At 39.5% G+C, this 25,021-nt stretch overlaps 1 protein-coding gene across 1 annotated transcript; it reads left to right on the plus strand.

Moving 5' to 3' along the window:
* Window positions 1-3,533: 3,533 nt before the first annotated feature.
* On the plus strand, window positions 3,534-22,098 carry dnaaf4 (dynein axonemal assembly factor 4). Its single transcript, XM_061677363.1, has 9 exons — window positions 3,534-3,650; window positions 4,477-4,624; window positions 9,500-9,633; window positions 10,509-10,725; window positions 14,729-14,874; window positions 14,976-15,085; window positions 15,180-15,333; window positions 20,265-20,370; window positions 21,980-22,098. The coding sequence occupies exons 1-9, from the start codon at window positions 3,534-3,536 to the stop codon at window positions 22,081-22,083; spliced, it is 1,236 nt and encodes a 411-aa protein (XP_061533347.1). The 3' UTR covers window positions 22,084-22,098.
* Window positions 22,099-25,021: the final 2,923 nt, after the last annotated feature.

The following is a 25,021-nucleotide window of genomic DNA, read 5'->3' on the forward strand; positions in this document are numbered from 1 at the left end:
ACCGTGCCACCCATACAGTAAATTTTGGATGAAAATATATATTATATACAACCCCAATTCCAATGAAGTTGCGACATTGTGTTAAACGTAAATAAAAACAGAATACAATGATTTGCAAATCATGTTCAACCAATATTTAATTAAATACACTACAAAGACAAGGTATTTAATGTTCAAAGTGATAAACTTTATGGTTTTTAGCAAATAATCATTAACTTCGAACTTTATGGCTACAAAACATTCCAAAAAGCTGGGACAGGTTCATGTTTACCACTGTGTTACATCACCTTTTCCTTTAACAACATTCAATAAACGTTTGGGAACTGAGGACACTTTGAATTGTTGAAGCTTTGGAGGTGGAATTCTTTCCCATTCTTGCTTGATGTACAGCGCCTTGTTGTACAGATGCTGGCTTTTGAACTTTGCGTCAATAACAGTCCGGATGGTTCTTTTCCTCTTTGGTCTGGAGGACACAATTTGCCAAAACAATTTGAAATGTGGACTCGTCGGACCACAGAACACTTTTCCACTTTGCATCAGTCCATCTTCGATGAGCTCGGGCCCAGAGAAGCCGGCGGCGTTTCTGGGTGTTGTTGATAGATGGCATTTGCTTTGCATAGTAGAGTTTCAAGTTGCACTTACGGATGTAGTGCCGAACTGTATTTACTGTCATTGGTTTTCTGAAGTGTTCCTGAGCCCATGTGGTGATATCCCTTTCACATTGATGTTGGTTTTTGATGCAGTGCTGCCTGAGGGATCGAAGGTCACGGCCATTCAATGCTGGTTTTCCTGCCTTGTCGCTTACATGCAGTGATTTCTCCAGATTTTCTGAACCTTTTGATGATATTATGGACTGTAGATGATGAAATCCCTAAATTCCTTGGAATTGTAGGTTGAGGAACATTCTCCTTAAACTGTTTGACTATTTTCTCACGCACTTGTTCACAAAGAAGTGAACCTCATCCCCATCTTTGCTTGTGAATGACTGAGCAATTTAGGGAAGCTCCTTTTATACCCAATTATGGCACCCACCTGTTCCCAATTAGCCTGTTCACCTGTGGGATGTTCCAAACATGATGAGCATTCCTCAACTTTCTCAGTCTTTTTTGCCACCTGCCCCAGCTTTTTTGGAACGGGTTGCAGCCATAAAATTCTAAGTTAATGATTATTTGCTAAAAAAATAAATAAAAGTTGATCAGTTTGAACATTAAATATCTCGTGTTTATGGTGTATTCAATTAAATATAGGTTGAACATGATTTGCAAATCATTGTATTCTGTTTTTATTTATGTTTAACACAACGTCCCAACTTCATTGGAATTGGGATTATATTAGTGACAAAGAATGCAAATTTACATTGCATTCCATTACATTATTATCCTTAACAACTGTCATGTGACTACTGTTCATGACTGTTCCGAAAAACTCAGTTCAGTCACCTTTTTCTTTTCTTTTTTAAGACGTAATACTAAATAGACGTTGCGTGAGACACAAAAGGGCATCTTGTGGCTTGTCATTTTTTTCCTTCTTGCTATTTGTTTTGACATAAAAATTGACATAAAATTAAAAAATGACATAAAATTACATTGTACCAATAATATTGAGACGTCTTTTGCAAAAATAAGCACTTGTAGAATATCTCAATAGCTCATCTAACAAGCCAGTTTATTGCATGTGATTCTCCTTGTCAAAAGTGCAGTTTGCAAATGCAGTTAAAGGATACACTTTGATACATATCCTGCAGTACTTTTCTTTGAGAATAGAATTATTGAATTTAAAAAAATTGGATGAAGTCTATCTTGTTAGGAGGATAAGGCATTCACTTTTAGGTGCTGATTATATATTTTTCGATGTCTCACAGTCCACCTGAATGCTTGTTTGTATCAGTGATAGACAAAGATGATTGGATAAGCGCTATCTCTTGTCTCTCAAGGGTTATGATTTAATGGTTTCCTAATCTATAAAGCGGCAGGAAAATGAACTCCACTATAGTGGAGTTAATAATCATTTTTATCTTTTGAACATCAACCCGTATGCAATAAAACACAGCAGAGGTCAATATTCTTTGTTCCAAACTAACAACAAAGATACAACCAAGTGGAAATGAATGATTGGCTTTCCCCCAATACAATAGTGATGTTCAGCAGATTGTGATTTTTTTAAAGATTTATCTCCATCTAATTACACCTGTCACAAGGTTGTGCACAACCTCACTTTGGAAACTGCTTTGTGAAGACTGTAAAAATATAAACTTGAAGCAAAGGTTCATATTGTGTCAGCTCTTTCAGTGATATTATACAAGCGATAAGATTGTAGTGTAGTAGTCATCAAACTGAGGGACAATGATTTCTTTACACCAGGGGTGTCAAACTTTTTTTTTTTTGTCTCTGGCCACATTGTAGTTATGATTCCCCTCAGAAGGCCGTTAGAACAGTGAAACCGTATAAATGTTTATCATCACCAAAACGTATTATTACCATTACACAGCAAATTGAGGGATAACTAGTTTTGAAGGGTAATAGTTTGTTTAAGTTACTGTAGACGAACGGTTTGGTAACAGAAAAATGCAATATCTCATCATTATTGTTTATTATTATGAGAATTTGGAATTTGGCTACAGATCTTAGCAAAAATCACGGAAGTTCACGAGCATGATTTGCTTTCACGGGCCACATAAAAGGATGTGGCGGGCCGCATCTGGCCCCGGGCCTTGAATTTGACACCGATGCTTTTTACACCATAGCTGTTGCTCAGCAGCAGCTAAGCTGAGTATCAAAACCACAACAAAATGTTCGAGCACGAATTTATAAGTTACATTACATAAATTCATGAGATGGGATGAATTATATATTATACGTATACGTCAACATTCATTCATTCATTTTCAGTACCGCGTTATCCTCACTAGGGTTTTATCCTCACAGCTTTTTTATTAACGTTAATTCATTTTCTTTAAGGGATGGAAATTAATCTGTACGTCGCTAAACGGGATCAATGAAATACTGTTTTGTTTGGATTTTCTATCTTTTCGGATAGAAATGTACTATAACCACGCATACAACCTGGCTGTTGTATTCCAAATGTCTTCCAAGCAACAGCGTACTCGACAAGGGTTCATGTACTTCATACTCGCGTTCCGCATTCCGTCATATTCGACGTATAACGTCACCCCTGGAGGTTGACTAAATGTTATCAAGTAATGCTGTGCTCGACATTGAACTATCCGAGCAGTGAAATACGACAAAACGCGCTTGTAACTGCCGTCGTTAATTTTCCCCCGACAGTCGTGTGTCCGACGTACTTGAAGGCAACATATAGGAGTCCGTGGTCTCCATAGCGACGAGACTCTGTCGTACAATTTCCGTTTGCCTCTTGCAAAGTCGTCTTGAATTGTGAATTAAGCGTGGCTTGAAAGTTTGATTTCGACAGCAACTGCGAATACATAACCAGAAATATCAACTCATCATTTCCGTGCAACGACAGTGTTTATGTTGAATCTGTGTACTGTATTGTACTCGCAGGCCCCGATCGAGATGCCTTTGCTCGTGACGGACCACACGTGGACACAGACACTGTCAACGGTCTTCATAAGCGTGCCTCTCAAAGGAGCCAAGAAGGTGGACATTGTGTCGTCAGACGAGTACCTGAAGGTAACTCACTCCATTCAGCTAAACAGAGCTCAATGGCTTTTCCCTTAACTGATCCACGCATACCTTACATCGATTTGAAACTATTATGCATTGCACCAATTAACTGAGTGAGCTTTATTTTTTTTAAATAATAAAAAAAAATAAAAATCCTGCCTGTAAGTATAAACTATGATTCTGATATATCTGTGAGGGAGAATATTCAAAGTCCACAGCTGGAGCTGTGATTTGAACCAATGACCTCAGAATTAGAAGGCTCACATGAGTTTGACATGGGACACATGACACTGAGTACCGTAATTTCAACCCTCCGTATGCATATTGAAGAATTGTCAATAAAAATACCTTGGACCTTGAACCTTGGACCTGAAAGTTGCTGGTGAAAGCTGAGATGTCCTAAAGAAACGTTTTTGCAGTATCTTTACATGTTACCTTTAATAAAAAACAACACGTTGACTTAAAATTGAAAGATTTTATTCTGATGATGATTCTTCACCCAAAAACATTGAGGTCGTAAATACTGGATTTGATCACCTGCTCTTAAGAATCAAACCGTCCGTCCTAACCACACCGTTTCAAATGACAGAGGTACTGATGTGCAAACGGGTTATCCGATCTGGATAAAGAGACAAAAGACCAAACAGAACCATCATCTAGCAGTTTAAAATAAAAATGTAACCTCATATATTTGTGTCCTGCAAATTAGATGCCGTTACTGAATATTTATTATTAGAAAATATAACCATTAATCATTTGATTTCCATAGTTTGTTTTCAAGTAATATCTATTTTATCATATTATTTTGATTTAAACAAATATTTTTCAATAGGTTCATTTCCCACCATTTCTGTTGGAAGTGTTCCCGTCTGAGCTTGTTGATGATGACCAAAGCTCAGCAAAGATTGGAAACGGCGTCGCAGTCATCAGTTTGTCAAAGAGGACCAACAAACTGTGGGAGCATTTGGCAATAAGCACATGTAAGACTGCATGTCTCACTGATTGTCATACTTTTTGACCTTATATGGTACAAAGTGTAACGTAGTACTGTATCTGAACTAGATAGATAGATACTTTATTCATCACATAAGAATGAGTCAGCCAGGAGTTAAACCTATAATCTTCTGATTCGTCGTCAGATGCGTTGTCCACTGAGCCGTGATTTATGCTTGTGACGCTAAAGTGACAGTTATATATATATATATTTTTTTTTTTTACCAAATTGTTAACTACGTGCCATTTTTTGTTGTTGTTGACTACCTAAAACGCCCTTAATATATTTCTTGCTGCTAATTGTTTTATCCAACTAAAATAACCTATGGTTGAATTGACCCCTGATAACAGATTTTTTTTTGTTGATTGGGTATACTGAGAAAATTGTTACCACAGCATCGACTATTTCATCAACTAGACAGAGGCTAACTAAACTCAGAACACACACAAAACAAAACCAAGAGTGGAATTTTTGGTATATTTAATGACATCTACAAGGGATCTAGAGGGAAACACACAAAGGGGGTCTAACTAAAGAAAGAAAATAGGCGTACAAAAAGAGAAATAGAACATCGTGTGTTGGACTAAAGTTGAAAATGTGAGCGTTTAAGCGTTTAGGAGAGGGAGAGGACAAAGTTGGGATTTTGTGTGAAGCTAGTAATTTCCCCGGAGTTATTAGGCACTAATATTGTACAAGCATGCAAACACTTTCAGTGTCTCCTCACGAACGTAGATCAGCTGGTCTCTGGGAGTGGTCTATCTGGGTGTGTGTCAGGAGGCGAGGAGGTAGGTTTGGTTAAAGAAAAAGATGCACAAAAAGGAAACAAAAACAAAAGAGGTGGAAGAAGAAAAATTGTTGTTCATCACACCTCGTTGGCAGAATATGACCGCCTCTCTTCCTGCCTTTTTAGGGACTCGCTAGCAATTTCAGAGCAATCACGCTGGTCTGGAAGCGTACCTGATACTTTAGTAGCAGCTGCGCCTATTGCCTACCAGTGGCAAGTATTTGGTCACCTACAAACAAGCAAGATTTCTGGCTTTCACAGACCTGTAACTTCTTCTTGAAGAGTCGCCTCTGTCCTCCACTCATTACCTGTATTAATGGCACCGGTTTGAACTCGTTATCAATATAAAAGACAGCTGTACACAACCTCAATCAGTCAAACTCCAAACTTCACTATGGCCAAAACCAAAGAGCTGTCAAAGGACACCAGAAACAAAATTGTAGACCTGCACCAGGCTGGGAAAACTGAATCTGCAATAGGTAGGCAGCCTGGTGTGAAGAAATCAACTGTGGGAGCAATTATTAGAAAATGGAAGACATACAAGACCACTGATAATCTCCCTCGCTCTGGGGCTCCACGCAAGATCTCACCCCGTGGGGTCAAAATGATCACAAGAACAGAGAGCAAAAATCCCAGAACCACACAGGGGGACCTAGTAAATAACCTGCAGAGAGCTGGGATCAAAGTAACAAAGGCTACCATCACTAATACCCTACGCCGCCAGGGACTCAAATCCTGCAGTGCCAGACGTGTCCCCCTGCTTAAGCCAGTACATGTCCAGGCCCGTCTGAAGTTTGCTGGAGACCATTGGGACGATGCAGAAGAGGATTAGGAGAATGTCATATAGTAAATGAAACCAAAATAGAACATTTTGATAAAAACTCAACTCGTCGTGTTTGGAGAAGAAAGAATGCTGAGTTGCATCCAAAGAACACCATACCTATGTCATGAATGGAACAGAGGACAGGACCCAAAATGCACAACTCCAATACAGATGGACAGTTTAAAAAAAGAGAGGTTTAATATACGAGCAGAGGTCGGTACACAGGCAGGCAATCCGAAAAGGCAACAGTATCCAAAAAACGTGAGGCAAAGAGGCAAGGTCAATAATCAGAACAGGGTCTAGTCTTACTCTGAGTCGTTGACGTGGAAACAAGGACTGCTGGAACGTGACAACAAGGTACAACGAACTGGCGACCAGAAAGAATGAGACAGGAGGTTAAATGCATGGGGTAATTAGGGTAAACGAGGCACAGGTGGGGAAGATGCTCTCATGAGCAGGTGTGTACGAGATAGGGGGAAAACAACAACCAGAACACACACCTATGACAACCTACTGTGAAGCATGGGGGTGGAAACATCATGCTTTGGGGCTGTTTTTCTGCAAAGGGACCAGGACGACTGATCGACTAAAGGAAAGAATGAATGGGGCCATGTATCGTGAGATTTTGAGTGAAAATCTCCTTCTTCCATCAGCAAGGGCATTGAAGATGAAACATGACGACGATCCCAAACACACCGCCCGGGCAACGAAGGAGTGGCTTTGTAAAAAGCATTTCAAGGTCATAGAGTGGCCTAGCCAGTCTCCAGATCTCAACCCCATAGAAAATCTGTGTTGCCCAGCGACAGCCCCAAAACATCACTGCTCTAGATGAGATCTGCATGGAGGATTGGGCCAAAATACCAGCAACAGTGTGTGAAAACCTTGTGAAGACTTACAGAAAATGTTTGACATTTGTCAACAAAGGGTATATAACAAAGTATTGAGATGAACTTTTGTTATTGACCAAATACTTATTTTCCACCATAATTTGCGAATAAATTCTTTAAAAATGAGACAGATATTTTTTTTTTCCTCATTTTTTTCCTCATTTTTTCCTCATTTTGTCTCTCATAGGTGAGGTATACGTGTGATGAAAATTACAGGCCTCTCTGATCGTTTTTAAGTGGGAGAACTTGCCCATTTGGTGGCTGATACTTTTTTTGCCCCACCGTACCTTGGCTGTGTGTGCTCCCGCAGCTCCCCACCTCTGACCAATCACGTGCAGGCTCTCTTTAAAAGAGGGTCGAAGCAGATATTCGTTTTGTTCCTAAATACATTAAATATGTTTGAAGATTAGTGCTGAAAACATGCAAAGATATAATAATATCGTGTTGAATTTTTGATATATAGCTTACGCATCTTTTTCACCGTTTAAATTTTCCTGGTTTCCTAGGCTTTGTTTTGGAATTAAACCAGAAAACAATCTTGTTCTTTGTCATTTTAATGACATCTTTGCAGAGAGAGACAGTCAGGGAGGAATTTTGCAGTTGCTTCGCGCCTCTCCCCATCTCGGAAGACCATGCAAGAACAAATGCACAGTTACACTAAAATGGAAGGGAGTCAAGGACAAAGGGCCTATTTACACAGTTATCTTATCCTTTCCAAAAAAGCTGGGACAGGGTGATGTTTACCACTGTGTTACATCACCTTTTCTTTTAACAACATTCAAAAAACGTTTGGGTACTGAGGACATTAATTGTTGAAGCTTTGTAGGTGGAATTCTTTCCCATTCTTGCTTGATGTACAGCTTCAGCTGTTCAACAGTCTTGGGTCTCTGTCATCGTATTTTGCGCTTCATAATGTGCCACACATTTTCAATGAGAGACAGGTCTGGAGTGCAGGCAGGCCAGTCTAGTACCTGCACTCTTTTACTACGAAGTCACGCTGTTGTAACGTGCAGAATGTGGTTTGGCATTGTCTTGCTGAAATAAGCAGGGGCGTCCATGAAAAAGACATTGCTTGGATGGCAGCATATGTTTCTCCAAAACCTGTATGTACCTTTCAGCATTAATGGTGACTTCACAGATGTGTAAGTTACCCATGCCATTGGCACTAACACAGCCCCATACCATTACAGATGCTGGCTTTTGAACTTTGTGTCCATAACAGTCCGGATGGTTCTTTTCCTCTTTGGCCAGGAGGACACGACGTCCAAAACAATTTGAAATGTGGACTCGTTGGATCACAGAACACTTTTCCACTTTCCATCAGTCCATCTTAGATGAGCCCGGACGGGCCCAGAGAAGATGTTTCTGGGTGTGGTTGATAAATGCCTTTTGCTTTGCATAGTAGAGTTTCAAGTTGCACTTACGGTTGTAGCGCCAAACTGTTTTTACTGACAGTGTTGCTGAGCCCGTGTGGTGATATCCTTTACACATTGATGTCGGTTTTTGATGCAGTGCCGCCTGAGGGATCGAAGGTCACGGGCATTCAATGTTGGTTTTGGGCCTTGCCGCTTACATGCAGTGATTTCTCCAGATTCTCTGAACCTTTTGTTGATATCATGGACCGTAGATGATGAAATCCCTAAAGTCCTTGCAATTGTATGTTGAGGAACATTGTCCTTAAACTAGTAGACTATTTTCTCACGCACTTGTTCAAAAAGAGGTGAACCTCGCCCCCTCTTTGCTTGGGAATGACTGAGCAATTCAGGGAAGCTCCTTTTATACCCAATCATGGCACCCACCTGTTCCCATTTAGCCTGTTCACCTGTGGGATTTTCCAAACGGGTGTTTGATGAACATTCCTCAACTTTCTCAGTCTTTTTTGTCACCTGTCCCAGCTTTTTTGGTACGTGTTGCAACCATAAAATTCTAAGTTAATGATTATTTGCTTATAAATATCAAGTTTATCAGTTTGAACATTTAATATCTTGTCGTTGTAGTGTATCCAATTAAACATAGGTTAAACATTATTTGCAGATCATTGTATTCTGTTTTTATTTATGTTTAACTCAACGTCCCAACTTCATTGGAATTGGGGTTGTAGAATAAGTTTTAGTTCTTGGAGTCCAGCTCACGAAAAATGGGAGCAAAAACAAAGGTTTTGTGTTTATACTGTATTTTTGTTCAGTGTATGTATTGAAGAAAAGAAACGAGTCAACTTTATTTTTTCATTTTGCATTTATTAAATAAAACAGGTCAATTTTAGGATTAGGAGGTCAAATGTATTTGCAAATTCTCCGATATGACTATAACTTGAAAACCATCTCATTTATTTTGTGATATAAATTTTCTCTCTGCACTGTATTTCAGATGATAAAGAAACGAAAAGGGAGATCCGAGCGAGAGCTCTGTCCAAAATGCAGGAAAAGCTTGCTGCGGAGGCCAAAAACAGATCGGAAAAAAAGCATAATGACAAGAAATATACTCTGAAGACAATGATGAATGTAAGAAACCCTTTAGTTGTTTAAATAACATTTAGTTATTTTTATCTTCATTGATGTCACCAAAGAGGCCCTGAGGCATTAGATTCCATACTGATTGTATGCCTAGTGACGAGAACAAAGCAATGTTTTGGCACAATCTTGTGGCATCGTGTTACCAAGGAACTACGTTGAAATGAGTTGATGAGCTTCATTTAGTCAAAAGTTGTACTTTGCTGCCATCTTGGTGCTGAGGAACTATGTTCAAGTGACATGAGGGGTTTCATTTAGAGAAAAGTAATGTTTTACCGCCCTCTTGTCGTGTCAAGAATTTGCAGATTTTCGCTATTCGCGGCAGAGCTCTTGTCCCCACCCACTGTGAATAGCGGGGGAACATTGTATGCGCCTTCATCCAGCTCTCACCAAAATTGCCCATGCGCCACCCATCAACAAAAGCCGCTTTCACACTACTTTCACGACAGAGCAGAGCCATAATTTAACACCGTTAAGCTGTTAGAGCTTCACACATTCAAATAATTAGATTCATGGCAACATCAGCGTAATAGTGACAATTGCTCTCAAGATAAAGAGGGCGTTAAACTTCACATACCACTCACACACTTTCAACATTCTGTTACAAATCAGATACTACTATGACTCAGAAGGTGACAAAATCGTGAGTCGACTTCACCCTGCATTTCAATTTTACACGCAAAGCAGCAAAACGGGAAAAGCAATCATAATGCCAGTTTATATGGCCATTGTAAAAGCACCTAAAGTTTGGTGGACAATGGTTTTGTATTTTTTAATTGTTTTCCTGTATCAGTCCTAGTTTACTCTTATTAAACAGTAATGATGTCTTGGCACAGTCCTTTATAACCATGTTTATCTGGTGATAGATTGAAAGTGAAGAACAAGAAAGAATCCAGAAGATGAAGGATGCTGAACGAGAGAGAACCACGGTTGAAATCAAAGCATGGCATCTGAAGGAGACCAAAAAAGCTGAGGAAGAAACACGACTCAAACTCCAAAGTCAGACCAATAATTCAAAAGAAGGAAAAGCTGTGAAACAGAACTGTGAGAATGGCGGGTCAGGTGGAATAAATGTCAAATTTGGTGAGTAATATCCAGTTGGTATGTTGCGTATGCTTTATGTTATAGTCAGTTTTGGGAGTAACTGCAAACCCCAATGCCAATGCAGTTAGGAAGTTGTGTAAAATGTAAATAAAAACAGAATACAATGGTTTGCAAATCCTTTACAACCTAAATTAAATTTAACTCACTCCAAAAACATTTGATTTTCAAACTGATGAATGTTATTATTTTTTTCCAAATATTCCCTCATTTTGAATTTGATGCTTGCAACACATTGCAAAAAGCTGGGACAGGGGCAACAAAAGCCTGGAAAAGTTGAGGAATGCTCAAAACACACCTGTTTGGAACATTCCCCAGGTGAACAGGTTACTTGGAAACAGGTGGGTGTCATGAATGGGTATAAAAGGAGCATCCCCAAAAGACTCAGTTGTTCACAAGCAAGGATGGGGTGAGGTTCACCACTTTGTGAACAACTGCATGAGTAAGTAGTCCAATTGTTTAAGAACAACATTTCTCAATGTACAATTGCAATGAATTTAGGGATTTCGTCATTGATGGTCCATAATATCAGCAAAAGATTCAGAGAATCTGGAGAAATATCTGCACCTAAGTGGCAAGGCTGAAAACCAACATTGAATACCCTTCAATCTTTCAGGCAGCACTGCATTAAAACATTCTAAACCAGCATCATTGAGTAAAGGCTCAGAAACAATTCAGAAAACCATTGTCATTTAACACAATTCAGCGCTACATCTACAAATGCAAGTTAAAACTCTACCATGCAAAGCCATATATCAACACCAAGAAACGCACGAGTCCACATTTTAAATTGTATTTGAAAATCATGGACGTTCTGTCCTCCTGGCAAGAAGGACAAAAAGGACCATGGGGATTGTTATCAGCACAAACTTGAAAAGCCAGCATCTGTGATGGCATGGGTGTGTGTTAGTGCCCATGGCATGGGTAACTTGCACATCTGTGAAGGCACTATAAATGTTGAACGATACATAGAGGTTTTTGAGCAACATATGCTGCCATCCAAGCAACATCTTGTTAAGGGACGTCCCTGCTTACAGTGGGTATGGAAAGTAATTTTTCGCTCTTCGTTATATTGCAGCCATTTGCTAAAATCATGGCACGGTGGACGACTGGTTAGAGCAACTGCCTCACAGTTCTGAGGTCTTGGGTTCAATCCCCGACCCCGCCTGTGTGGAGTTTGCATGTTCTCCCCGTCCCTGCGTGGGTTTTCCCTGGGCACTCCGGTTTCCTCCCACATCCCAAAAGCATGCTTGGTAGGTTTATTGAATACTCTAAATTGCCCGTAGGTGTGAATGTGAGTGTGAATGGTTGTTTGTTTATATGTGCCCTGTGATTGGCTGGCAACCAGTTCAGGGTGCACCCCGCCTCCTGCCCGATGATAGCTGGGATTGGCTCCAGTACTCCCGCGACCCTTGTGAGGATAAGCGGCTCAGGAAATGGATGCTAAAATCATTTAAGTATTTTTGTCATCATTAATGCACACAAACAACCCTATATTGACAGGGAAAAAAACGGAATTGTAGATTTTTTTGCAGATTTATTAAAAAAGAAAAACTGAAATATCACACTGCCATAAGTATTCAGACCCTTTGTTGTGACACTCATATTTAACTCAGGTGCTGTCCATTTCTTCTGATCATCCTTGAGATGGTTCTACACCTTCATTGGAGTCTAGCTGTGTTTGATTATACTGATTGGACTTGATTAGGAAAGCCACACATCTGTCTATATAAGACCTTACAGCTCATAGTGCATCTCTGAGCAAATGACAAGTCCAAGGAACTGCCTGAATAGCTCAGAGACAGAATTGTGGCAAGGCACACATCTGACTAAGTCTACAAAAAACATTCTGCTGCACTTAAGGTTCCTAAAACCACAGTGGCCTCCATAATCCTTACATGGAAGACGTTTGGTGCAACCAGAACCCTTCCTAGACCTGGCCATCTGGCCAAACTGACCAATCGGGGAAGAAGAGCCTTGGTGAGAGAGGTAAAGAAGAACCCAAAGATCACTGTGGCTGAGCTCCAGAGATGCAGTCAGGAGATGGAAGAAAGTTCTCGAAAGTCAACCATAAACTGCATGACCTAGACCAGTCAGGGCTTTATGGCAGTGGCCCAACGGAAGCCTCTCCTCAGTGTAAGACATGAAAGCCCGCATGGAGTTTGCTATAAAAAAAAATTAAAAAAACACCTGAAGGACTTTTTGGCCTTAATTCTAAGGGGTGTGTGTGGAGAAAACCAGGCACTGTTCATCACCTGTCCAATACAGTCCCAACAGTGAAGCATGGTGGTGGCAGCATCATGCTCTGGGGGTGTTTTTTAGCTGCAGGGACAGGACGACTGAAAGGAAAGATTAATGCGGCCAAGTACAGGGCTATCCTGGACGACAACCTTCTCCAGAGTGCTCCGGACCACAGACTGGGCCGAAGGTTCACCCTCCAACAAGACAATGACTCAAAGCACACAGCTAAAATACCGAAGGAGTGGCTTCAGTACAACTCTGTGACTGTTCTTGAATGGCCCCGCCAGAGCCCTGACTTACACCCAATTGAGAATTGAAATTGAAAATGGCTGTCCACCAACCTTCACCATCCAACCTACCAGAACTGGTGAGGATCTGCAAGGAGGAATGGCAGAGGATCCCCAAATCCAGGTGTGAAAAAGTTGTTGCATCATTCCCAAAAAGACTCATGGCTGTATTAGCTCAAAAGGATGCTTCGACTAAATACTGAGCAAAGCCTCTTAATACTTATGGCTGTGTGATATATATATTTTTTTTTCAATATGGGGTGCTCTGTGTACAGTAATGAATAAAAAAATATTTTAAATCATTTTAGCAAATGGCTGCAATGTAACAAAGAGTGAAACATTTAAGGGGGTCTGAATACTTTCCGTACCCACTGTATTTCAGCAAGACAACGCCAAGCCATATTCTGCATGTCTTTCAGCAGAGTGGCTTCATAGTGAGAGTGCGAGTACTATCAGCAGTCCAGACCTGTCTCCCCTTGGAAATGTGTGGCACATTACAAAGCCCAAAACACGACAACAGAGACCTCGGACTGTTGAGCAACTGAATCTGTACATCAAGCAAGAATGGGAAAGAATTCCACCTACAAAGCTTCAACAATCAATGCCCTCAGTTCCCAAACATAATTGAATAATATTAATAAAATTAAAGGTGATGTAACACAGTGGTATACATGCCCCTGTCCCACCTTTGCAGGCATCAAATTCAAAATGGGTGACTATTTGAAAAAAATAAAAATAAAAGACCTATAGTTTATCAGTTTGAACGTTAAATAGCTTGTTTTTTTAGAATATGTTTTGGCAAGTCTTTTTCTGACAGAATTAGTAAGGAATCAATCTTGTCTTTGTGTGGTTTTATTGCAAAAAAAGGAAAGAAAAGTCTGCAAAAAGAGGAAAAGGTACAAGTCTTATGAGTTGTCACCCCTTGATTGGGCCTCATTCACTAACCGTGCATACGCACAGATCAGGTTTATTATTTGTGTAAACAACAAATATGATGTTAATTAAAGCATAATCTATGGTTTTAATACACTTTTTTTAGAGGAGACAACACAATTAGTTGTATTTGAGAAAGTAATTGAAATAGTTACACTACTATTACCTGTTCAACAGGGTAACTTGTAATTGTAACCAAGTACATTTCGAAAGTAATAGTAGTACAGTGCTAAACATTGATGAGTACGCTCCCTGCTTTGCAAAGTAAGCTTTTTATCAATTTCCCAGTGAACATATGAGCTCTTTTTCGAATGTTTATGGAACATTATAATTTTTTTTATATACATTTTTGTGTGTGCACGTTGGCAAATTTGCTATCAATGGCCCACATTTGTGGGAGCATTTTGTTGTAATATGCCATAGAACTTTTGATTGTAAAAGGAAACCTCAAGGTTTTCTGACTACAATATTCAGGTGTTTTCTTTTATGTTGAGCCCTGTACATAGTTGTACTCATGCATTTAGAAACAAGAAATGTCAGCAAAGTAGAGAGAAAGATAAAGCAGAAGGATCTTCCTGCACCGAGAGTTCCGGGAAACATCGAGGTCTCCTTCACTCCTCGAGTTTTCCCCACAGCCCTCAGAGAGTCGCGAGTTGAGGAGGAAGAAGAGGTAACATTTGAGTCCAGATGTAATAATGTACAAGCCCAGCAATTAATGCAAAACAAGGACTAATAAAGAATAAAGAATTGCACCCAACACTTGTACCACAGTGGCTGAAAAAACAAGCCGAGGCCAGGCGTGTAATCAATGCAGATATTGAAGAGCTGAAGTACTTAAGGGAGGAGGAGAAGAATCCCGACTGGTTGAAAGAGAAAGGGAAGTGAGTGAAGGTTGCTCTCATCATCATTACTAAATGGCTCCAGATTCATGCTGAATGATACCACTCATTTTTGGTTTTGTTTCTTTCCCCTAAGCGAGTGTTTTGCAGCTGGAGACTACTTGAGCGCTTTGAACGCCTACAACCTGGCTATCAGACTCAATAGAAAGATCCCAGCTCTGTTTTCAAACAGGGCTGCATGTCATCTCAAGTTACGGAACTTTCACAAAGCCATTGAGGACTCCTCTCAGGTCAGACTATTTGGAACGCTGTAAAGCAGACACTAATTTGGTGGGATTTTAGTAGAAAGACCATTAAAAAATAGACACTAAAATCACATTCAGGCCTTTTTAAATGCAGCAAAAATAGTCACCTAAACACCATAATTTTATTAAAATAAACTTTGTTTCAGACAACTAAAATTGTCCCTTTAGAATTTTTTTTCTTACAAACAATTATGGCCTTCTGATGCATAACTACTGCCAATAATTCAAAAACTCATATTGGTAAAATTAATTGATTTTCAAGAGGAAATTCAGTCAGCCATGTCTTTAACATTATTGATCAAATTAGATGAAAAGGACTCATAAACTTATTTGTTCCCACCCCTTTCAGATACTACGACCATATAATACAATATAACATTCTATCCAAAGTACAATATACAATACACATTCCTATCCACCAACCATATGTGTACATACAGTATATATTTATGCATAATATACTAGTCAGTATTGCTACAACTCATTAAACAAGCACTTCTTCTTAAAAATACGTATTTTTTATTTCTTTTTGAACTGGTGTATGTTTGGACATTGTTGAAGGTCCATATTCATCCATCCATCCATTTTCTTTACCGCTTATCCTCACTAGGGTCGCGGGCGTGCTGGACCCAAACCCAGCTATCTTCGGGCATGAGGCGGGGTACACCCTGAACTGGTCGCCATCCAATCACAGGGCACACAGAAACAAAACAACCATTTGCACTCACATTCACACCTATGGGCAATTTCGAGTCTTCAATTAACCTACCACGCATGTTTTTGGGATGTGGGAGGAAACCGGAGTGCCCGGAGAAAACCCATGCAGGATTTGAAACCCAGTCCCCAGAACTGTGACGCAGACGCTCTAACCAGTCGGCCACCGTGCCGGCAGTCTGTATTCAGTCTGTTCCAAATTTTCAAAATTTCACCCCACATACAGATTTTCCTTGACGTTCGTGAGTAATTTCTCTTTAAATTCAATTGCCCCTTAAATTATAGCCACCCACTCTCAGCAAACAAACATTTTGGACAGTTCCCGGCAGCAGATTATGTCTTGCTTTATAGATTGGTTGGACAAATTTAAATTCCACAAGATCAAAAAAAAAAATTTTTTTAAGAGTACAGGAACAATGCATTTGTGTGGTGAAGAAATTCGACATTATGGACTGTTTTTTTTTTTTGCAGTATAAACAGCAATTTCTTGAGTTCTTGGAAGTGTTTCCCCAAACTTCTGAACAATTATTTAAATAAGGCCACACTAGAGAACAGTACAGGTTATGCAATGATTTCTGGTTAAGAAAATGTTTTGTTTTAGCCAGAATAGAAATGTTTTTGGAGAGTTTAGATTCGATCTACGGTATTCAATGTGAAGTTTCCAGTGGCTTTTATTATCAACAATATTGTCTGTTTACATTTGAAAATCAGAATTTTTTTAGTAAGTGTTTCTAGTCAGGATAAGCGGTACCGAAAATGAATGAAGTTATTTTTTGTGTTAAAAGGAAATATATTGACCCTTTAATGGAAGTAATAATGTTACTGTGATGATAAATGTGGAAATATAGAAAACGGATGGATGCATAATAGTAAATACAGGTATTTAATCCATGTCTATAATAAACAGATCCTGAAATGTAGTTATGTTATTTTTTTATAAAGAGCACTAATGTTTGTATTTAGCTGATTTTGATTAATAATTTGAATATTAAATGATTTATATCAAATTTAACTGCTAATAATGGCAATTACTGCAGATGGACTAGCAGAAAAGATTTCACTTCGTACTGCTTTCGCAGCCCTTTATCTGTAGTTTGAGAAAAGTTATCTAAGCAACTAACAAGAGTCAGAGTACAATAGTGTACAACAGGGGAATTTATTTCTTTGTTTGGTGGTGGTATGCAATATAATCAAGTCATAATTCCAAGACTTTGAGTGTAAAACAGTTGGCACCAAATGAATGAGGCATCTTTGCCATCGTTCCAACTTGCCACATTCAATACTACACATTGGGTACGGAAAGTTTTCAGAACCCCTTAAATTTTTCACTCTTTTTTTTATATTGCAGCCATTTGCTAAAATCATTTAAGTTCATTTTTTTTCCACATTAATGTTCACACAGCACCCCATATTGACAGGAAAATAAAAACAGAATTGTTGAAATTTTTGCAGATTCATTAAAAAGGAAAAACTGAAATATCACACAGCCATTAGTATTCATACCCTTGGCTCAGTATTTAGTAGAAGCACCCTTATACAGCCATGAGCCTTTTGCGGAATGATGCCACATGTTTTTCACACCTGGATTTGGGGATCGTCTGCCATTCCTCCTTGCAGATCCTCTCTAGTTCTGTCAGGTTGCATGGTGAACGGTGGACAGCCATTTTCTAGTTGTTCCAGAGATGCTCAATTGTGTTTAAGTCAGGGTTCTGTCTGGGCCGTTCAAAAACAGTCACGGAGTTCGGTATTTTAGCTGTGTACTTAGGGTCATTGTCTTTTTTTAAGGTGATCGTTCGGCCCAGTCTGAGGTTCTAAGCACTCTGGAGAAGGTTTTCTTCCAGAATATCCCTGTACTTGGCCGCATTCATCTTTTCCTCAATTGCAACCAGTCGTCCTGTGCCTGCAGCTGAACAACACCCCCACAGCATGATGCTGCCAACACCATACTTCACTGTTGGGACTGTATTGGACAGGTGATGGGCAGTGCCTGATTTTCTCCACACATACCGCTTAGAATTAAGGCCAAAAAGTTCTATCTTGGTCTCATCAGTCCAGAGAATCTTATTTCTCACCATCTTGGAGTCCTTAAGGTGTTTTTTTAGCAAACTCCATGCGGGCTTTCATGTGTCTTGCACTGGGGAGAGGCTTCCCGTCGGGCCACTCTGCTATAAAGCCCCGACTGGTGGAGGGCTGCAGTGATGGTTGACTTTCTGGAACTTTCTCCCATCTCCCGAATGCATCTCTGGAGCTCAGCCACAGTGATCTTTGGGTTCTTCTTTACCTCTCTCACCAAGGCTCTTCTCCCCCGATTGCGCAGTTTGGCCGGACGGCCAGCTCTAGGAAGGGTTCTGGTCGTCCCAAACGTCTTCCATGTAAGGAGTATGGAGGCCACTGTGCTCTTAGGAACCTTAAGTGCAGCAGAATTGTTTTTTGAACCTTGGCCAGATCTGTGCCTTGCCACAATTCTGTATCTGAGCTCTTCAGGCAGTTCCTTTGACCTCATGATTCTCATTTGCCCAGACATGCACTGTGAGCTGTAAGGAATAATATAGACACGTGTGTGGCTTTCCTAATCAAGTCCAATCAGTATAATCAAACAAAGCTGGACTCCAATGAAGGTGTTAGAACCATTTTAAGGATGATCAGAAGAAATGGACAGCACCCGAGTTAAATAGATTGTCACAGTAAAGGGTCTGAATACTGTGTGATATTTCAGTTTTTCTTTTTTAATAAGTCTGTAAAAATTTCAATCATTACTTTTTTTCTGTCAATATAGGGTGCTGTGTGTACATTAATGAGGAAAACATAACTTAAATAATTTCCACAAATGGCTGCAATATAACAAAGAGTGAAACATTTATGGGGGTCTGAAAACTTTCCGTACCCACTAAATTGTCATGTGTGTGTGTTCCGGGTTTTGTCCTCCCTCCTGTTTCACACACACCTGCTCCTGTGAGCATCTTCACCACCTGTGGCTCGTTCACCCTAATTACCCCTTGTATTTAACCTCGTGTCTCATTCCCTCTCGTTGCTAGTTCGTTGTACCTTGTCGTCGCGTTCCAGCATTCCTTGTTTCCACGTCACAGACTCATAGTAAGACTTGACCCTGTTCCGATTATCGACCTTGCCTCTTTGCCTCATGTTTTTGGATACTGTTGCCTTTCTTGGATTGCCTGTCTATGTACCGACCAATGCCCGTCTATTAAACCTCTCTTTTTGGAAACTGTCCATTTGTTTTGGAGTCGTGCATTTTTGGGTCCTATCCTCTGTTCCGTTCATGACACTAAATATTGGCAATGTTGACTTATAATTCAGTGCTCAAGGTGAGGTCTATGTATCTATATTATGTCTGTGTGTGGGTACAGCTAACACAAGTACAGATACTGAGTACTGCAAGTATCAAATTAAACGCATGTGATATGCAAGATTTACATACAGTAGATTTTCATGCAACTGGCATGGGATGCTTTGCCATTCAATACCCCCATTAAGAATGGCTTCTGCATATTTTCACACTTTTTGGGTTGAAATCAGTCTTAGTTTAAAAGATAAGCCCCTCATGACAAGTTGTACAGCAGAGCCCTTTTTAGTGACACATCTCGTGAAGCATCGTGTTGGAAAATCAATTGGGGGCTCAGACTAAATACTGGCACTGCCAGTCACAGACAGATTGAGATAGCCTGCAAAGTAGGCACAGTCGGTAAGATTTATACATATGATTTGTTGATACTGGTCATAAAACCTTACACTGCCAGAGTAAAATAATTATAGTAATGTACTGTGAGAATACTATACTTACTATACTACAGTATAATTCTCCACCTATAACATGAAAAGACGTTAACCTGAGGATGATGGAGGTGGCCGAAAAATGCCAGCGTTGATCTTTTTTCTGTACCACGTGTTCTCATTTGGATAACAGGTAACCAGCGCCTATCCCAGCTGGCCGTTAGTGGTGTGTATATCCTGGACTGGTTGCTAGTCCATCACAGACCACACACTGATCGTCATTCTATGTTAAATAAATTATTGATATTGGAAAGAAAAGCAGCACAGTAGTAGGCAGGTCCAGGCTCCTGTAGTCAAGTACCATGCTAGACTCATGTAAGGTTTGAAAAGGGGCTCTGATTAATTTTTGTATCCAATCCAGGTTTTATGATTATGCAGTGTGATGGTGGACTGAAGTAGATCATTCTCTGCAGGCTCTTGAACTGCTGACTCCAGCCGTTTCTGCCAATGCAGCTGCCCGAGCCAGAGCTCATGTGCGTCGAGGCTCTGCTTTCTGCCAGCTCCAGCTCTACGCGGAAGGTCTGAAATGCACCACACTCTGAGTCTGACTTGCGTGCAGTTTATGAAAATATTGAGTGTTTTCATTAACAATCCACTAAATAGCAACTCTTTTCATCAGACTTTGATAGGATAATGTATGCAAAGTGTTCAAACTGGTCTATCTTTTTGGCACCTTGACAATTTACAGACTACAGTATCAACTATTTTATTTTATTTTTACCATACAGCAAGTCACTTCAATGGCGGTGGCTGAAGACACTAGCCTACCATGGAAAAAAAAAAAACGATTTTTCAAGACAAAAAATAACATGAACATCTATTTCCATCAATAATAGGGCAATGTGTGTATCATAAAAACACTACTAAATTCTGTTGAGAACCGAACTTTTAAATCAATATCAGTTAAAAGGCTGCTAAATGTGTTGTTGCAATGTCGAGGAACATGGCGACAGGAGTTTCTCAGTTAATAACAAAGTTCTGAGTTGGAATGTACGGTGGACCATGACTGACCTACACTAACACAGTACAGTGAACCCTTGCTTTTTGTAGAGGATAGGAACTGAGTCCTGCAGCAAATAACATAAATCTGCGAGTACTTGACCCCTCTCAAAAAGGTTTATAATTTCCTATAGATGCCACAAGATGGTGGCAAAGCACTATTTTTGTCCAAATGAAACTTCGCCATTTACTTCAACATAGGTCCTTGGTATCAAAATGCCACAAGATGGCGGGAAATCACTAGCCTACTGTTGTCTGAATGAAGCTCCTCAACATACTTCAACATAGTTTCGTGGCACCGTGCCCCAAGAGGGTGCCAAAGTAATGCTTTTATTGCTTTATCTTGAGTGTTTGCGAAGGGCGGATTGCAAATATGCGGGCATTCACTGTAGTAAAGTATCATTCCTAATTATATTTGTAGGAAAAACCTTTCAAGGCCATACATATAAAATAATCAAATGAAAAACAGTATAATCTTGTGCTGCATGATGAAATATTTGTCACGTACGGAGGTTTTTGAGGACCCAAGTGCAGGGAAGCAGGGAGGCAAGGCAGGAGTGCAGGGAAACAAAGCAAACAAAGGAAAACAAGGACCATGGAAAAATGTAAATCCTAAATTAACCAAGTCCAAAATCTAACCACAAAGTAACAAAGAAACACTAGGGAACAAAGGAGAGAGGAACATGACGGGGCTAAGGAAACATGGACTATGATAACTCCTGACATTCGACATATGACATTAACATTTGACAATGAACCAACAAGGACTGAAAGAAACCAGGGAACTAAATACATATAAATTGACGAGACAACGAGGAACACCTGGACAAGACATGAGTGGCTGGAGGGAGCTGATTGGTCGACACAAGTGACGAGAACAGGTACACACAATAACTCAATGAGCACACAAGGCAACATGGGACACAAGGAAAACATGAAACGAAAACAAACACAATCCAAATTAAAACAGAGACCATAACTCCGAAATGCTGTACAGTATGTCGTAAACCAAGAACTCCTCTCTCTGGAAGTGTCTCCACACAGCCACTTACCGTTCGGACCAGTTGATTTTGCCTGAGAAACCACCCATATGTGACTATCTATGATATTAACTCATCTGTTTTCACAGGACTACAAGAATACCAGACTGCTTTGAAGATTGACCCGAACAATGAAGGAGTGCAGGCAGACGCACAAAAAATTAGGGATATCATTCAAGGCAGTACAGAATAATAGCCTGTCCCAAAGTGAAAGCCATCATCAGAACTGTAAGGCAGATGCTCTAACCAGTCATCCACCGTGCCGCCCAAATGCTGTCTTAGTCATTGTTTATCCAGGCATTTGAATACAATGGAACTTCCAAAGACAAACACAATGTGTTCCAATCCCGTGATAGCACCAAGGACCAATCAAAGAAAACCTGTATTCCATATTTAAATTATGGAATAACAGCACTCCAATCAGAGCAAAACTTATTGACATATTAAATACGAATGAGAAATCCAGCTGTCTCTATTGACCATCTATAATAGCTTGACAAAGGACATTCTGGGCATTTCCAACCCAAATTATCTTGCAAACGCGATGAAAGGACATCATAAGTGATGAAAAAACTATAGAATGGGACCTTTAAGTGACATTTTAACAATCTCAACTGTCATACAAGTCCAAAGAGAAGTTAACTCTTGTAGAATATAACTTTGAGTAAATACTCACCTTGACAATGCCTGACAGACGTACTAGAGGGTTAACAAGATGATCGCAGAGCACTACTGTCTCTACTGGCATTTTACAGCTACTGCCGAAATTAATACGTAAGAATGTCTGTGGGAAGGCTGACAAACTTGAGCTTTGAAGTTCCTTTGTCGGTATGCACTGTTAAAAGTATTAAGTCGTACTGTACTTCTGTACTCAACATACTTCTTACCAACAAACATCCAATTTTAACTGCACAATGTCACGCTTTCATTTGCAGTGCTTGTCCAAACCTTACCACACATAAAAATAATCAATTTCATGAAGTCAAACAATGGGTATGTTAGTGTTTATCGTGTACTGTACTTGCATTGGCTTAAGTTCTCAAGCCTCTGATCATTGATGGTTAAACAATGTTGCATTTGTCACATTTGGTTGACTGCATGGCAAGCCCTTTGAAATTTTTTTTTTATATTTTGTTGTAATTGATGCAAATGTTTTTTTTTTTTTTTTTTTAAACAGCATACACAAGAAAAGTGATACATACTGTTTGAAAGTCATTATCTGATCTGAACACATCCGAACACCGCCAGGTGTGCACACTTCTGCAACCACATTTTCTTAGCTGATTCTTTTCACGTTCGCTCTCAAAAAGATTTCTTTGTTTTTATTCAATTAAGTTGTACAGGTTCTAGGTCACATTAACGATGGGAAAAAGTTTTGAAAAAATTTATCTTGGTCTCATTTTTTTTTACAGTACTTTTGACAGGTATACACTGGTCTGTATACTGAAAATAAAAGGTTCTGACTCAAGAAAAAGAAAGGCATTGGTTTGGTCTTTTTTTTTTAAACAAGCCCCCCAAGCCAGGGTGCACCGCATCTTGCTCCAAATCAGCTGAGACGCTCCGGCCCCCACACGACCCTAATGAGTACAAGCGCTATAGAAAATAGATTGATGGAATTGAAACAGTTTTCTTTCAGATATTTTCTCTCCTTTTCCCTTTGTTTAACAAGATAAGAGGTGGTATTGTGACTTCATGGCAAGAAGGTTTAGATTTTAATCTCAATGAGTCCTTTATAAATGTCTCACTGAGATAGGCTGGCAAAACAAGAATCACAGATACATTAATACAGTTTAAAAAGTAAGAAAATAATTGATCATAATAGATATTTTCCACCAAAGGGGGGCAGCAAATGACTACAAACTTGGGACTTTGCCCCTTCATGAGAGAAACGATGACTATTTGAAGACAGACCAGGTACTGCTACACACGCTCACTTCTTATTCTCTTCAGATGTCGGAGAGAGTCTGCCAGGTCTCATTGCAAAATGATTGACTGCTTTGTCCAGAAAGTGGACTGTATCCCATCTGACTTGCTAGGAGCTATGCGTACAGCCTGTTGACACTTTTTTTGTAATCCAGTACCGTATGTTTTACTTTTCAAGTGCAGTATACTTTTTAAGTACAGTTGAGTTGTATTTCATTTTTTAATACTGTACATTTGCTTTTTATCTTTAAGAACTGTTGGTTTTTACACATTTATGTAAAATTTTTATTTAACTTGATAGCGCAATACATTTTAATGGAGTCATTATTTAAGTCGTTTTTTTTTTTTCCTATGTTTAAGCGCAGTGTTAATGTTCAAACTACAGAATATTACAGAGTCTTTCAATAATATTAAATATGCTCTTTAGGAATAAAACCTCTGTCTCATGCACTTTAACTACAACTCTGGCTCGAAAAAAAATAGTTACAGAGTTAAGAGTTTGCCTTGTGCAGTTTTATACCAACTACATTACACTCAGCACCTTTTTTTTGCGCCTCAAGAACCCTTGCATAATTTTAAAGATGATTTCACGATGTATTTAATTTTCAGTATTTTATTTTAATTTTCAGTATTTTTTTTTTATTTTCAGTATTTAAAAACTGACACTTTTCTTTGTAGTAACTGGTTGTTAAGGCTGTTCTCAATGATTCATTCTTTGAATCTGAAGGATGAACTGACGGGATATACTGCACAGCCAAAAGAAGGTTGATGTGGCTCACCAGATACTGTACATTTAGACAGAAGTGATTTATCACTTTTATAATTGTGGCTTGTTCTGGCCCTATTGAATTCCTTATCCGTGATCTCATCTCATGCGCCATTCAAAAATCACTATGTTGGATTTTAAATGTGGGCTCCTTTTTTGTTACTGATCCAAGCCGACCCAATCCTTCTAAAGATGTGAAGTAGCACTTGAGGACCTGGACCACACACCCTGCCCTCTGTTCACAGACACAATTGAAATCTATAAACACCTCGCGAAGCCGCTGATTTTTTTTTTTTTTAATTCCGCTACCAATTTTGTGTTTTTCTAATCTTCTAATCAAATGTGCCGAGAGCTTTGCCAAGAATTACCAATGGTTGAAATTCAGCATCAAAAGAATGGGGTCATTAAGAGGCTGTGATTTGTAGTGGGGCTGCATTGTGGC

The sequence above is a fragment of the Phycodurus eques genome, chromosome 5 (assembly GCF_024500275.1).
Source record: "Phycodurus eques isolate BA_2022a chromosome 5, UOR_Pequ_1.1, whole genome shotgun sequence".
NCBI classification, from domain to species: Eukaryota; Metazoa; Chordata; class Actinopteri; order Syngnathiformes; family Syngnathidae; genus Phycodurus; species Phycodurus eques.

What these genes read in the sequence shown, in the direction of transcription:
- dnaaf4 (XM_061677363.1), top strand. Translation starts at nt 3,534, where the DNA reads ATGCCTTTGCTCGTGACGGACCACACGTGGACACAGACACTGTCAACG. An exon ending in TGGTTGAAAGAGAAAGGGAA is followed by an intron (nt 15,086 to 15,179) that starts GTGAGTGAAGGT and finishes CTTTCCCCTAAG; the next exon opens with CGAGTGTTTTGCAGCTGGAG. An exon ending in CCATTGAGGACTCCTCTCAG is followed by an intron (nt 15,334 to 20,264) that starts GTCAGACTATTT and finishes CATTCTCTGCAG; the next exon opens with GCTCTTGAACTGCTGACTCC.